The sequence below is a fragment of the Hyaena hyaena genome, unplaced genomic scaffold (genome assembly GCF_003009895.1).
Source record: "Hyaena hyaena isolate Hyena2069 unplaced genomic scaffold, ASM300989v1 scaffold_298, whole genome shotgun sequence".
In the NCBI taxonomy this organism is placed as follows: domain Eukaryota; kingdom Metazoa; phylum Chordata; class Mammalia; order Carnivora; family Hyaenidae; genus Hyaena; species Hyaena hyaena.
The window spans coordinates 1407257-1422989 of NW_024080927.1; the positions used below are offsets into that span (position 1 = coordinate 1407257).

The 15733-nt window shown below is 36.9% G+C and overlaps 1 protein-coding gene across 4 annotated transcripts in view; it reads left to right on the top strand.

Moving 5' to 3' along the window:
- Window positions 1-15733, top strand: part of TRIM37 (tripartite motif containing 37) — a 131107-nt gene that overhangs the window by 48745 nt on the left and 66629 nt on the right. For all 4 annotated transcript variants that reach the window (XM_039247312.1, XM_039247315.1, XM_039247313.1 and 1 more), the window contains exons 12-16: window positions 4338-4414; window positions 5623-5802; window positions 10457-10571; window positions 11436-11654; window positions 13213-13349. In XM_039247312.1, coding sequence (XP_039103243.1) covers window positions 4338-4414; window positions 5623-5802; window positions 10457-10571; window positions 11436-11654; window positions 13213-13349 — 728 coding nt within the window. The remainder of the gene's footprint in view (window positions 1-4337; window positions 4415-5622; window positions 5803-10456; window positions 10572-11435; window positions 11655-13212; window positions 13350-15733) is intronic.

A 15733-nucleotide genomic window follows, 5' to 3' on the forward strand; every position in this document is an offset into this window, starting at 1 on the left:
AATGTTTTTATTTATTTCTAGGAGAGAGAGAGAGAGAGAGAGAGACAGCGTGAGCAGGGGAGGGTCAGAGAGAGGGAGACACAGACTCTGAAACAGGCTCCAGGCTCTGAGCTGGCAGTCAGCACAGAGCCCGACGCGGGGCTTGAACCCACGAACCGTGAGATCATGACCTAAGCAAAAGTCGGACGCTCAACCGACTAAGCCACCCAGGCGCCCCTTAGGAAGACTTTAAAATTGCTATATAATTGAATATTGGGGTTTTTTTTGGATATATGTATTTTTTTAAAGATAAAATAACTCATGAGTCAGTGCTTACATTTATAATTCAAATTCAAGACTATAGAGTGTTTTTTACTTAATGTCTTTATATCACACCTGTGCCTCCTTCCACTTTAGGAATCCTTTTTTAAAAAAAATTATTATATAAGTATATTTTTTTAAGTTTAGTTCCAAGTTAGTTAGCATATAGTGCAATAATGATTTCAGGAGTAGAATCCAGTGATTTCTTCCCTACATGTAACACCCAGTGCTCATCCCAAGGTTCCAATTTCTCCCTTTCTTTTTCAGTACTTGTTTTCTGTTTCTTTGATAGTAGCCATCCTGATGAGAATGAGGTAGTATTTTGGTTCCTATTCACATTTCCCTAATGATTAGTAATAATATTGAGTGTCTTATGCCTATAAGACTATGTATCTTGTTCACAGAACTATGGACTCAAGTCCTTTGCCCATTTGAAAATTTTGTTGTTGGTGTTAGGTTGTAGGAATTCTTTATATATTCTGGATATTAACCCCTTACTAGGGGTTATGATTACACATATTTATTAGGTGTATAATTTACACATATTTTCTCCTGTAACTTTCTTTTAACATTTGATGCAGAGAAGTTTTTAAATTTTAATGTAGTTTAATTTATCTGTTTTTGCTTTTGATTTTATAGCCAGGAAATCTTTACCAAATTTAATGTCATAAAGCTATTTTCTTATGTTTTCTGTTAAGAGTTTTATAGTTTTAGAATTTACATTTAGAACTTTGATCTATTTTGAGTTAATTTTTGTACGTGAAGTAGGGACCCAATTTCATCTGCATGTGGATATCCAGTGTCATAAGGCAATCAAAAATAAATATGGTGCTTTGCTTTCTGAGAGATGTCCTGGCTCTGCCCTTCTTCTTCCTTTGTTTTTATTATTTCTCTGCTGTTTATCTTTTATTTCACTCCTAGCACTTTCTTTGTAATCTTGAGACTTATCTTGAAAGGCCCTATAGATTCATTTATAATAAGAGTAAGAATTTATAAGTGTTTAGAATTTGGAGTGATTTGACTGCGTTTAATTCTCAGACTTTTTAATATTTGTCCTCCTTGTACTCAGCTCATAATCTGTTGAGCAGCTCATTCCATTTTCAGTTGTCGTATTTGGCTTGTGAGGCTTTTCAGTGGCTAACTCTTTGCCATTTTGTGGGTTTTCCTGTTTTCTGATTCATTAGATATCCCATAGCCTCCCTCTCTTCTCCCACACAGATGTATATATCACACAGATCTTAATGGTTGTAACTGATAACATCTTTATCTACTTATATTTAGGAATTGTGGAGATAACTTTTTATGTAGTTTTGTTGTAAATATTGTTTGTGAGCTTTTGGATTTTCTGTCCAATTATGTGTTTTGTTTTGCTTTTGGATTTTCTAATTATGTGTTTTGTTCTCTGTTTCAATTTAGAGAGTTGCATAAACTATTTTGCCATTGCTGCAATCTTTCCAGAATCCTTTGCCTACTAAAAAATCTTAAAGCTAGTATTTTGTTGGAAGTGTGGCTGGCATGTACTTAAGATGGTAAACATTTTCCTTAAAATTAGGATAAAATAAAATAAAAAAGATTTCTAATATTATTAGCTGATAAAGATCAGGAGTGAAAAAATGTTTATTCCTTTTTATTATTAATTTATTCTAGGGAAATAGTTCTAGGAGCACAATTTAAAGATTTTTTAAAAAAGTGTTTATTTACTTTTGAGAGTAAGAGATAGAGACCAAGTAGGGGAGGGTCAGAGAGAGACACCCACACAGAATACCAAGCAGGCTCCATGCTGTCAGCACAGAGCCTGATGTGGGGCTCGAACTCACAAACTAAGAACATGACCTGAACCAAAATCAAGAGTCAGGCTTAACTGACTGAGCCACCCAGGCACCCCTCTAGGAGCATAATTTAAAAGATGAAAAAAGGGGCGCCTGGGTGGCTTAGTCGGTTAAGCATCCGACTTTCACTTAGGTCATGATCTCGCGGTTCGTGGGTTCGAGCCCCGTGTCGGGCTCTGTGCTGACTGCCAGCTCGGAGCCTGGAGCCTGTTTCAGTCTGTGACTCCCTCTGTCTCTGACCCTCCCCTGCTCACGCTGTCTCTCTCTCTCTCTCTCTCCTAGAAATAAATAAAACATTAAAAAAAAAAAAAGACGAAAAAAAATCTGGCCATTTGAACGAGGATATTGATCGATTTTTATTTTTATTTTATTTATTTATTTTTTTTTAAATTTTATTTATTTATTTATTTAATTTCTAGGGGGGAGAGAGAGAGAGTGTGAGCAGGGGAGGGTCAGAGAGAGAGGGAGTCACAGACTGAAACAGGCTCCAGGCTCTGAGCTGGCGGTCAGCACAGACCCCGACGCGGGGCTCGAACCCACAAACCGTGAGATCATGACCTAAGCGAAAGTCGGACGCTTAACCGACTAAGCCACCCAGGCGCCCCTGTTTTATTTTTTTTATTACTGAGACAGAGAGAAACAGAGCATGAGTAGGGGAGGGACAGAGAAAGAGGGAGACACAGAATCCAAAGCAGATTCCAGGCCCCGAGCTGCCAGCACAGAGCCTGATGCGGGGCTTGAACCCACGAACTGGGAGATCATGATGACCTGAGCCGGAGTCGGACACCCAACTGACTGAGCCACCCAGGCGCCCCTGATTTTTAAAATGAATATAATTTGTGTATATTCACAAATATATATATATATATTTTATATTCAATAAAGTTTATTAATTTTGGCAAGTTTCCACAAATACGTATAGTTAAATAATTACTACCACATTGTGATTTTTATTAACCCCCCAGTTTTCTCATTTGTCTTTTGAGCTGATCCCTTCTATCTCCCTTCTTGGCCCCTCTGCAACCACTGATCTGGTTTTTTCACTATACTTTTGCTTTCTCAGAATTTCATGTAATGGGATCATACAATATATAATTTTTGTGTCCTTTTTTTCCCCCACTTTACTGATGATTCATTTATTCTTTACTGTTTATTGAGTAATTATCTCATTTAACTCTGAAAGCTTCCTTAGGATCATCTGGAGCAAAGTAGCCTAGAAATGAAGGGGTTAGCAAGTACTTGTACTCCTCTGTAGTACATATCCCAGTAGACAGTGGAGATGAATAATAAGAATCCTTCCTTTAATCCTCATAGTCTGGTTGGGGAAATGTGTTTATATGTGTGGTTACAACAATGATAGTCATTTAGAAAGAGCAAAATACTGGGGAAATAGGGAAGTTACTTTTGTAATAATCTCTAATAGAAATTTAATCAACTTCTTCAGACAGACTTTTATATGAAATGCTTAACATATAGGCATTATGTAGAAATTACATTTAATTACTTTCAACATCAAGTGTTATTTCTGTTTTGCTCATATTTGGTCTTAAATATTTTTTTTTGTCTCCTAATAAGTTAAATTGAGGAGGATTTTTCATACTTTTCTTTGGTGTGTTCATTTTTCATGGAAGCTGATATTTAAGAGTTTTGTGTATGTTAGAACTCCTTTATGTATGTTAGAATTCTTAACTTAAATATACTTTTAAATGTTTTATTTATTTTTGAGGGAGAGAGAGAGAGAGACAGTTCGAGTAGGGGAGGGGCAGAGAGAAAGGGAAACACAGAATCTGAAGCAGGCTCCAGGCTCTGGGCTGTCAGCACAGAGTCCTACATGGAGCTTGACTCACTGGAAGATCCACCTGAGCCGAAGTCAGTTACTTATTAGAGCCACCCAGGTGCCTCTAGAATTCTTAACTCTTATCATAGCTGTTGACATTTTCCTTAGTTTGAATGCCTGTGTATTTTCATCATTTCCTTTTTTAATGTACAAAACATTTCAATTGTCAGGAGATTCAAATCTGTTGGTCTTTCTATTATCTCTGTTACCGCTTTAATCTTAGAAGTATTTCCCAATCCAAATATGAGATGTTTATCTGTTTGTTTCCTTGTTGCTTAATTTTTTACATTTAAGTTGATCTGTAGTTTGTATTTGTATAACATGTCCTTTTTAATTATGGATGTATAGTTGACTTTCTTCCTTTGTTTAAGGATGGAAATGGAGTTGTTCGTGGATACTACTTATCCGTGTTTCTGGAACTGTCAGCTGGTTTGCCTGAAACTTCCAAGTAAGACAAGCAATTAAATAACCAACTTTAGTGTGTGTTTATATACATTCCTCTTAGGATTTTTTATAACTTTAGTTAGTTAGGGTATTGTTATGTCTGTTAAGATGTGCACTGTATGGAATCCCTGGCATAGTATGGCACATATTGGCAGTTCACTCTTGGTTTTTTTGGTGTTTGTTTATTTTTGAGAGAGGGAAAGCACACACAAGGGGGGAGGGGCAGAGAGAGGAGGACAGAGGATCTGAAGCGGGCTCTGCACAGACAGCAGTGAGCCTGATATGGGGCTCAAACTCATGAACTGTGGGATCACAGACTGGCAGTTCTCAAACTGTATGACCTTAGGACTCTATACTCTTCCTTTTTTTTTTTTTTCAAGTTTTATTTATTTTATTTATTTATTTTTTATGAAGAGAGACAGTGTGAATAGGGGAGGGTCAGAGAGAGAGGGAGACACAGAATCTGAAACACGCTTCAGACTCTGAGCTAGCTGTCAGCACAGAGCCTGACGCGGGGCTCGAACTCACAAACCGTGAGATCATGACCTGAGCCAAAGTCAGAGGCTTAACTGACTGAGCCACCCTGGCGCCGCAAGCTTTTAGTTATTTCTTTTGAAAAAAAGAACACAAGTGGGGGAAGAACAGAGAGAGAGGGAAAGGGAGAGAATCCCAAGCAAGCTTTGCACTGTCAGCACACTAGCCATGAGATCATGACCTGAGCTGAAGTCAGATGCTCAACCCACTGAGCCACCCAGGCACTTCTGTTGGTAAACAATTTTTTTTAAATGTTTTTTATTTATTTCTGAGAGAGAGACAGCGTGAGCAGGGGAGGGTCAGAGAGAGAGGGAGACACAGAATCTGAAGCAGGCTCCAGGCTCTGAGCTAGCTGTCAGCACAAAGCCCGATGCGGGGCTCAAACCCACAAACCATGAGATCATGACCTGAGCTGAAGTCGGACGCCTAACCAACTGAGCCACCCAGGCGCCCCTATTGATAAACATTTTTAAGAGCGAAAAGGGGCCTGGTGCCAATCCTTTTGTGATAGCCCATTCACAAAACTGGTGTCTTTATAAATCATAGTCATTTCTGAAAGAAATGCAACTATCAAGAAGTTTCTTTTCAGGTAATTAATGACCTACTTAGTGTTTCAGTATGTCTGTCTTCTATTTTTGTTTATTAACTCTGTATTAATTGTCTGTTTTTCAAATTTAGATATGAGTATCGTGTAGAGATGGTTCATCAGTCCTGCAATGATCCTACCAAAAATATCATTCGAGAATTTGCATCTGACTTTGAAGTTGGAGAATGCTGGGGTTATAATAGATTTTTCCGTTTGGACTTACTTGCCAATGAAGGATACTTGAATCGACAAAATGATACGGTGATTTTAAGGTAATAGGAAACATTTGATATTGTTGTTTTTATCAGGGGAGAATAATATCATCAGAACTTTATTTTAAAGTTTATTTAACAAAGATGACTACTAAAATTCATGCTAACTATAATCCTGTTATGTTTTTAACTGTTTCTTTCCAGAAGTCCTGTGCAGTGAGTAATACAACTTAGAAATGTGCTTGACATCTAGTTAGTAATTCCATAGAAAGGAAACTACTACTTCTCTTTATTTATTTATTTATTTATTTTAATATTTGTTAAATTTTGAAATAGAGAGACAGAGCACAAGTGGGGCAGGGGCAGAGAGAGAGATGGAGACACAGAAGCCGAAACAGGCTCCAGGTCTGAGTTACAGCACAGAGCCCGACACGGGGCTTGAACTTGGGTACATTGAGATCATGATCTGAGTTGAAGTCAGACGCTTAACCAACTGAGCCACCCAGACCCCCCCGGGAAACTACTGTTTCTTATAAATAATGTTCCATTTACTTACCTATTGAGCGTCTAGCAACCTCACCATTTGGAAATACAAAAATAGTGAGGGATCAAGTGCTTCTTTTTCTCACTTGGCATTGTATATTAGATGTGGGTGACTGGTTTTACAAGCTTAAATACACAAAATAATTTTCAGTTTCTGTTAGATAACAGCAAATTAAAATTAAGGGAATAGATCCTACACTGTTGGTGGGAATGTAAACTGGTACAGCTCCTCTGGAAAACAGTGTGGAGGTTCCTCAGGAAACTAACAATAGAACTCCCCTGTGACCCAGCAATAGCACTGCTAGGAATTTACCCAAGGGATCCAGAAATGCTGAGGCATAGGAGCACATGTACCCCAATGTTCATAGCAGCACTCTCCACAATAGCTAAAACATGGAAAGAGCCTAAGTGTCCATCAACAGATGAATGGATCAAGAAGATGTGGTTTATCTATACCATGGAATACTACATGGCAATGAGAAACAATGAAATCTGGCCATGTGTAGCAACATGGATGGACCTTGAGGGTGTTATGCTGAGCGAAATAAGTCAGGCAGAGAAGGACAAATATCATATGTTTGCACGTATAGGAGGATTAGGAGGAACTTGACGGAGGAACAAGGGGGAGAAGAAGGGCGGAAATGGTGGGGGAAAGGGAGAGAGGCAAACCATGAGAGACTCTTGAATGCTGACAAAAACTGAGGACTGATGGATGTGGGGGGGAGGGGGGGATGGGCATGGAGGAGGACACTTGTGGGGAAGAGCACTGGGTGTTATGTGGAAACTAATTTGACAATAAACTATTTGTAAAAAAAAAAAAAAATTAAGGGAATAGAAATGAAAACTGATGAAAATAAACTAAGTAATAGTAGTTGGTATGTTATTTGCAAGAAAGGATAACATAAATACTGACTATAAAACCACAACAGCCTTGTTTAATATTGGGTATAAGTCATACATTTTGGAGTATCATTACATGGTGTTTTAATTTGATGATGACAATGAGAGCTTGAGTATTAAAAGGGTAGATTCAGTTATGGTTTTTGTTTTTTTTTTTTTTTTAAGTTTATTTATTTGTGAGAGAGAGCATCCGGTAGAAGGGCAGAGAGAGAGTGGGAGACAGAGAATCTGAAGTGGGCTTTGTGCTAACTGCAGAGCCCTGTGTGGGGATCAAACTCACAAACTGTGAAATCATGACCTGAGCTGAAGTCAGACACTTAAGTGATTGGGCCACCCAGGCGCCCTGATTCAAATACGTTTTGAACTCTTTTTTACCAATTCAAGAAGTTTCCATAGAAACCCTTTTGAGAGCTTTTTTCCTTGGGAGTGATTTGATATACTCTTAATTTCCACTTATTCTGAGCTCTTTGTTCCAGAGCATGCCGTTGAAGTGCTGTCCTATTAACCTTAACTAGTATGTGTTTTTTATAATCTTTTTGGGAGAATAAATAAGTGATAAAAGATTATTGCATTTTCAATGTAGGAAAAATGATTCATGTTTTTGTGTTCTTTTGGAGAATTATTTTAGTTCCACTTTATAACCTTACAGATTTTTTTTTTTTTGATTATTTGCCAAAAGAAATAATTTGTTGCTATTCTCCACTTTAACCATCGGGAGGATAACAAAATTATTCAGCCATCAATTTGACCAACCTACAAAAGAGCCTTTTCTTTTCTTTTTTTTAATATAATTTATTGTCAAATTAGTTCAGAAGAGTCTTTTAAAAAATGTTTACTTATTTATTTTGAGCAAGAGAGAGGGAGAGGGAGGGTGAAGGGCAGAGAGAGAGAGAATCCCAAGCTGGCTCCATGCTGTCAACGTGGAGCCTAATGTGGGGCTCTATCCCACAACCCTGGGATCATGATCTGACCTGAAGTCAAACCTCAAGACACTCAAATGACTAAGTCACCCAAGTGCTCCAAGAGCCTTTTTTTTTTTTTTTTTAAATATTCTTAGTTGTATCCTTATTGGAGTTATAGTAATGTTGAATCTTTCTGGTGGAAATCTGTGTGATCGTTTCATTTTTTAATGCAATTAGCCCAACTTCTAGTTCTTCATTTAGGCCATCCCTATTTATAACAAAACTTTTACTTACAGCCTTGAATATTAGTGCAGGAACAGATTCCTGTTGTGATATTTTATTATCATTTATTCAGCAACATTTACTGAATGTCAGTGGGTTAATATTAAGAGGGAATAAGATGGATTTTGTCCCCAGGAAAATCAAGATGAAATGGGCAGATAAAAACAATTTATTCTATAAGATAGTGCTATAATAGCAGTATAAATAAATTGCTATAGACTTCATGGAGAGGAGGCTTAATTATCTTATTGTTCATAATATTTATTTAATGGGAGATCGCTGAAAATTTAAACCCCAATTCAAACTTCTGATCAAATTTTGTATGTACCTTTTAGAAAATTACTTAAGGCTTTTCTGTAACTATATATGAATAACTATATATGAATAAGTATGTATTTATTCTCTTTTTGTTAAATGAGAAAGTTAAAAAATTTAACCTTTTGCTTGCTTTTGTTTTAATGACACATACACTAACTAATGATAATGTACGAGGTTGGCCATAGTTCTTTAGTTATTCAAAGATAACAATACCCTTTTGAAAGTCTTACCAGTGTATACTAACCAAGCAGTATCCACTTAGTGGTTGAGTGAATAATCTCTATCCTCTAATGCCTGAGTATCCTTGACTGGAAATAGTTACCTGCTGCAGATAATTTTAGATGGTTAGTAGATGCCTATACTAGCCTTAAAATGTTATGAAAAATGGAATAGTATTTAACATAAAGATGGCAAGACTAGAAAGAGGATTTGCAGGCTTCTAAGTTAGTCTTGCCTCTTGGGACTCTTTACATGTTATTGTAAATTTTTTCACTATAAATCATAGATAGACACATTTTCACTCATCTGACATAGGTAGAAATTCTTTGCATTAGTAAGTATTAGTGTTTTAAAAGTACAGATAACTCTAAGATCCTATCATTTACCTATTAAAATCCTTTATTATACTTGGTTTTTTTCCCCTAACCCTAGCTGAAATATGCTGTATTGTGATAATACGGAGAGTTGATTTAAGCTTCTACCTGGAGGGGTTGAAAATATAGGTTATTTAGAGCATGCAACTCTTTGGAAGACTGTAAAGCAGTCCTGGGGAGTTGACCCTTTAATTGCTTTTTTTTTTTTACTGAGGAATAAGAGAAATGGGAACATGAGATGGATGCAGGAAAGAAAAAAAGCAGTGTCTAAAACAAACTTTGCCTATTTTTGTAGGATCTGACCTGACCAAGAAGGGGGAAGGAAAGCATTAGCTTCCTTCTTCCTGCATAGCATGGCCTTCCCAACTCAAGATTAACATTGTATTTGAACTAGTAGTTTGGGAGCTTAACCGTGATATGTACTATTATTTCTTTACAAAAGCATACTTTGAATTTAGACAACTGACTTGAAGATAATTTTTTTTTCTTCCAAGTTTTTATTTAAATTCAAGTTAGTTAACATATAGTGTAGTATTGGTTTCAGGAGCAGAACTTAGTGATTCATTATATATATATGACACCCAGTGCTCATTACAACAAGTGCCCTCTTTATTTTTTTTTTTTTTTTTTTTTTTTTTTTTAATGTTTTTTTTTATTTATTTCTACGAGAGAGAGAGAGAGACAGCATGAGCAGGGGAGGGTCAGAGAGAGAGGGAGTCACAGACCGAAGCAGGCTCCAGGCTCCGAGCTGGCAGTCAGCACAGAGCCCGACGCGGGGCTCGAACCCACGAACCGCGAGATCGTGACCTAAGCGAAAGTCGGACGCTTAACCGACTAAGCCACCCAGGCGCCCCTACAAGTGCCCTCTTTAATACCCATCACCCATTTCGTGCCCCACCCCCCAGCAACCCTCAGTTTCTTCTCTGTAGTTAAGAGTCTGTTATGGTTTGCCTCCCTCTTGAAGATAACTTCTCAGAACATTTTGTCATTGTAATTTGTAAACTATATGTATAAAAATGGAGAGTACCAGCAGCTCTGAATTCAGTTTGAATTTTAGCTTTGTTGTAATATAATCCAGTAAACTTAAAATTATAGAATTTATAGTTACCAATTCAAGGCTTGCTTGATAACATTTTACTGTTTGGATCACGTTTCATGTGCAGCTCTTCTTTTAAGGTTTCAGGTTCGTTCTCCAACATTCTTTCAAAAATGTCGGGACCAGCATTGGTATATTACTCAATTAGAAGCTGCACAAACTAGCTATATCCAACAAATAAATAACCTTAAAGAGGTAAGGAAAAAAATGTATTTTGGGTTTAGTGTTTCATATTGTGTTATTGGCTTGTTATATTTGTAATTAGATTTTATATTTTGTAGAAAAGTCCAGTTATCTTATTCTCATCTGCTTCCCACCTTTGAGCCTCTAATTTTACACTGTCTACAGTTTGTTAGCCACTAGCCACATATGGCTATACAAACTTAATTAAAATAAAAAATTCAGTTCTTTAGTTGCACTAGCCACATTTCAAGTGCTTTTATTGGGCATTGCACATTCAGAACATTTCCATACTGTATTGGAGAGTGCTGCTCTCATTGAGGTAAACTTTTTGTGTTTCTCTCAGTGACTTAAGTATTTCTGTTTTCCATGCTGTCGTTAAAGGATTCTAAGTTATAGAATAATTGAAAATTGCCACATCTTGAATTTTCACTTCTTGAATGGAGCACGGGGGAGGATCACTTAGGGAATTTTTATCTTACAGTGGTAAACTAAATTATGTAAGGAATTCTTCTTTTCTGCCAGTGGAAATTGAAATGAGGTAGTAGGATTGAAGTGCTGAGAATGGTTAATAGAAAAGGGAGTAAAATATGAATGAATACATGCTTTGAGAGATTTTCATGTTAAGTGTACTGTTTAAAACTGCTTGTATTTATTTACTATACAGTTTGCTATTGTATGTGCAGCTGGGGCTGGATATGAGAAAAATGAAGGTAAATTGGAGATTTTTCCATAAGCAAAACTTGGAGGGAGTGAGAGAGATGCTTCAAAAATGGTTTTAGGAACATCTGGATATATTTTTTTACTTAAAATATTTTTACTGGAGCAGTGAACTGTGCTTTTGACTCATGTTTATTTGTGCTGTTATTGTTTTAAAAGAGGCTTACTATTGAGTTATCTCGAAGTCAGAAATCAAGAGATTTGTCACCACCAGATAATCATCTGAGCCCCCAAAATGATGACACTCCTGAGACACGTGCTAAGAAGTCTTTGCCATGCACTGATATGCTTCTCCAGGATGGTCCTACTACAGCTTCTATAAGAGATGTCAAAGGGGATGAAGAAGAAGAGGAAAAGATTCAGAATGAAGATTATCATGTAATAATTAGACTTGTTTTATTTTATTTTTAATTTTTTTTATAATTAGACTTGTTTTAGATTCATTTTGTGTTTTGTAAGAGAAATGATAAGATCATGGTTTCCAACATATGTAGAGGAATCAATATACTGAAACGCTTGTCCATTTATTTTCTTAACTAGGGTATGCCCTTCTGTAAATGTTAAGTCAGAAGTTGATGAATCAAAGTGTTACAAGGCTCTTGTAAAAAGTAAAATTAATTTATTGTAGAAAGTGTATGTTCTACCAAACTGACATACATTCTAGAAACTATATAAATTGTAGAATTAAAAAGTGTGTTCTAGGGGCGCCTGGGTGGCTTAGTCGGTTAAGCGTCCGACTTTCACTTAGGTCATGATCTCGCGGTTCGTGGGTTCGAACCCCGAGTCGGGCTATGTGCTGACTGCCAGCTCAGAGCCTGGAGCCTGTTTCAGTCTGTGACTCCCTCTCTCTCTGACCCTCCCCTGCTCACGCTGTCTCTCTCTCTCTCCTAGAAATAAATAAAAAACATTAAAAAAAAAAAGTGTGTTCTATTTCCATTCACTAAAACTAGTAAAACACTTTATATTTTCCATATGAAGACAGAATGATTTAAGATTTGGGAGACAGCCAGGTTTTATCCTAGCTAAACAACAACCAGAATGAGAATTTGAGAAATGATTGTTACTGTTTAAAGTGAGGGACACCTGGGTGGCTCACTTGGTTAAGCATCCAACTCTTGATTTCAGTTCAGGTCATGATCTCATGGTTCATAGGATTGAGCAATCACTGTCAGCTAACGGCCTGCTTAGGATTCTCTCTCTGCCCCTCCCCTGCTCTCTCTCTCTCACTCACTCTCTCTATCAAAATAAATAAACATAAAAAAAAAAGAATAAGTTAAAAAGTAAGACAGTGATGCAGAGACCAGCTTTTGTTGTTTCAGTTGTTATTTGTAAGATGGGACACTTCAGGTATGTAGTAAAATAAAGGAGCCGGTGGGAGAGAGGTAAGTTAAGGTATTGACAAAACAATTTAAGGAGATAATGGAGCACTCAGGTGAAGCAATTAACCCGTGAAAGAGGTGTTAAAGGAATTAATGATGGGGTTGCCGGTAGAGCAGCTGAAATTTGGGGGTATTTATGCATAATAACCAGTGTGTTTTTCTGTGCAGATAGGTGATGAGTTTTATGATGTCCTTGATATTAAAGATTAGGTAGGATTATAGGAATGATGTTTGTGATTTAAAGATTAGGTAGGATTATAGGAATGATGTATAGGTTTGAAATGTTACCCTGTGAAGAGCCTTATTGGCAGCTGCAGTGGAGTATATGAAGCATCTCTAGTCACACTGAAGGCTTAGCTGAAAATGGCAACAATAAGTTATTAGTGGAACGAGATAATGTGGCTCTGTGTTTGCTAAAGGGCTCAGCTGCCTATGCATAGGAGCAGAGAATTCTGATCATTTCATTATTCTTTGGTGTTTGGTCCATTGCCTGGATCAGATGATCAACTGAGTAAAAACATTTGAGATAGAAGTCTTGTTTCTTTGCCTTGATCTAGCATGAACTTTCAGATGGAGATCTGGATCTGGATCTTGTTGGTGAAGATGAAGTGAATCATCTTGATGGCAGCAGTTCCTCTGCCAGTTCTACAGCAACAAGTAACACAGAAGAAAATGACATTGATGAAGAAACTATGTGAGTGTCTCACATTAACTACCACTATAAAGCATCTAAGTGATAATTATTAGAAGCATATTAACTAAATTTGGGCCTAAAAGTGGAGATATTCAGCATGTTTACTTGCTATAGAGTATCTTATAAAAATGAAGGAACTTGAAGGATAGTTTCTTATTTTTCAATTATTCAATTTAATAAAAGTTGCATAAATACTAGATAACAATTCCCATATTCCTTTTGTCCAGATTAATTTTCTAAATGTTACTATTTTGCTTAGTTCCTCTTTTCTGTATTTTTTGGGGAGGGAGGTTGAGATTTTTGAGTTAGGTGAATATACTTTTCGTTGTGTACTGTTTTGTATGTAACCACAGCATAGTTATAAAAATCATGATTAACGCTATGTAATACTATAACCTATGACCTTCTAAAATTTGCCATTGGTGTCCTTTGGTCTAGGATCCAATCCAGTATCACATATTGCTTTTAATTAATTTTCTTTAGTCTTTAATCTGGATCACCTAATCTTTTTTTTGTTTGTTTATGACTTTGACACTTCAGAGAAGGAGCAGTTCTTTTGTAGCAAGCTTTAATTTGGGAGTTGTTCAAATGTTTCTTCACAGTTAAATTGAGATTATGCACTAGAGGCAGGAGAACTTAAGAAATTATGATACCTTTTCAGTGCCTCATAGTGGGAGGGCACATGTCTTTTATCTAACTCTTTACCATTAATTAGGTCACACGGTTAATGTGATGTCTGCCAAGTTTCTCCAATCTAAAATTACTAATTTTTCCTTTTGTAATTAATAAATATTCTGTAAGGACATATTTTGAGACTGTAAATATCTTCCCCCCTCATCACCTGTTTCCCCCATTCTCCTACCCACCTTCCCTCTGGTAACTCTTAGTTTATTCTCTGTAGTTAAGAGTCTGTTCCTTGGTTTGTCTCTTTCTCATGCGCTGGCGCGTGCACACACACACACGCACACACACACGCGCGCACACACACACACACACACACACTTTCTCCCTTTGCTCATTTGTTTTGTTTCTTTAATTCTACATAGAGCAAAATCATCTATCTATCCTTCTCTGACTTCAGTTAGTGTTCATTTTATCCTCTGGCTCCATCCATTTTGTTCAGAATTACAAAATTTTCATTCTTTTTGATGGCTGAATAATATTCCTGTGTGTGTGTGTACACCAAATATTCTTTATCCATTCATTAATCAATGGACATTTGGGCTGCTTCCATATCTTGGCTGTTGTAAGTAATGCTCCTATAAATATAGGGGTGCCTGTACCCCTTTGAATTAATGTTTTTTATGCTTTGGGTAAATAACTAGTAGTGCAATTGCTGGATCATAGGGCAGTTCTATTTTTAACTTTTTAAAGAACCTACATACTGTTTTCCAGAGTTTACCGGTTTGCATTCCCACCAACAGTGTAAGAGGGTACCCCTTTCTCTGTATCCTCACCTACATTTGTTGTTGCCTGAGTTGTTAATGTTTGCCATTCTGATAGGTGTGAAGTGGTATCTCATTGTGGTTTTGATTTGTATTTCCCTGATGATGAGTGATGTTGAACATTTTTTCATGTGTCAGTTGGCCATCTGGATATCTTCTTTGGTGAAGTGTCTATTCACGTCTTTTGCCGATTTCTTCACTGGATTGTTTTTTGGGTGTTAAGTTCGACAAATTCTTTATAGATTTTGATACTAACCCCTTATCTGACATGTTATTTGCAATTATCTTCTCCCATTCTGTCAGTTGCCTTTTATTTTTTTTTTAAATGTTTAATTTTGAGAGAGAGAGAGAGACAGAGCCTAAGCAGAGGAGAGGCAGAAAAAGAGGGAGACACAGAATCCAAAGGAGACTCCAGGTCTGAGGTGTCAGCACAGAGCGTGATGTAGGGCTCAAACCCATGAACCCTGAGATCATGAGCAGAGCTGAAGCCGATGCTTTACCGACTGAGCCACCCAGGTGCCCCTAGTTTGTTTTTATTGTTTCCTTTGCTGTGCAGAAGGAAGCTTAGGTCCCAATAGTTCAGTTTTGCTTTTGTTTCTCTTTTGACTTCTTTAAATATCCCAAACTAGTAGTATTGGTTACTGTTGTTCCATATAGCATTCTGTCATTATAATAAGTGGGACATCTGGCTGTCTCAGTTGATAGAATATGTGACTCCTGATACTGGGGTTGTGAGTTTAAGCCTCATGTTGGACATAGAGCTTATTTAAAATCAGTCACTAAGTAAATAAGGAAATTAAACAATTTTTTTAATTAAAAAATAAAATAAGACAGTAGTTTTTTTGGTACGAAAGATTTTGTGAGGACTTTTTTTCTGAAATACCATCTGAAGAAAATAGTATTTATGGGCTGCCTGGGTGTCAGCTGCTCAACTCTTGA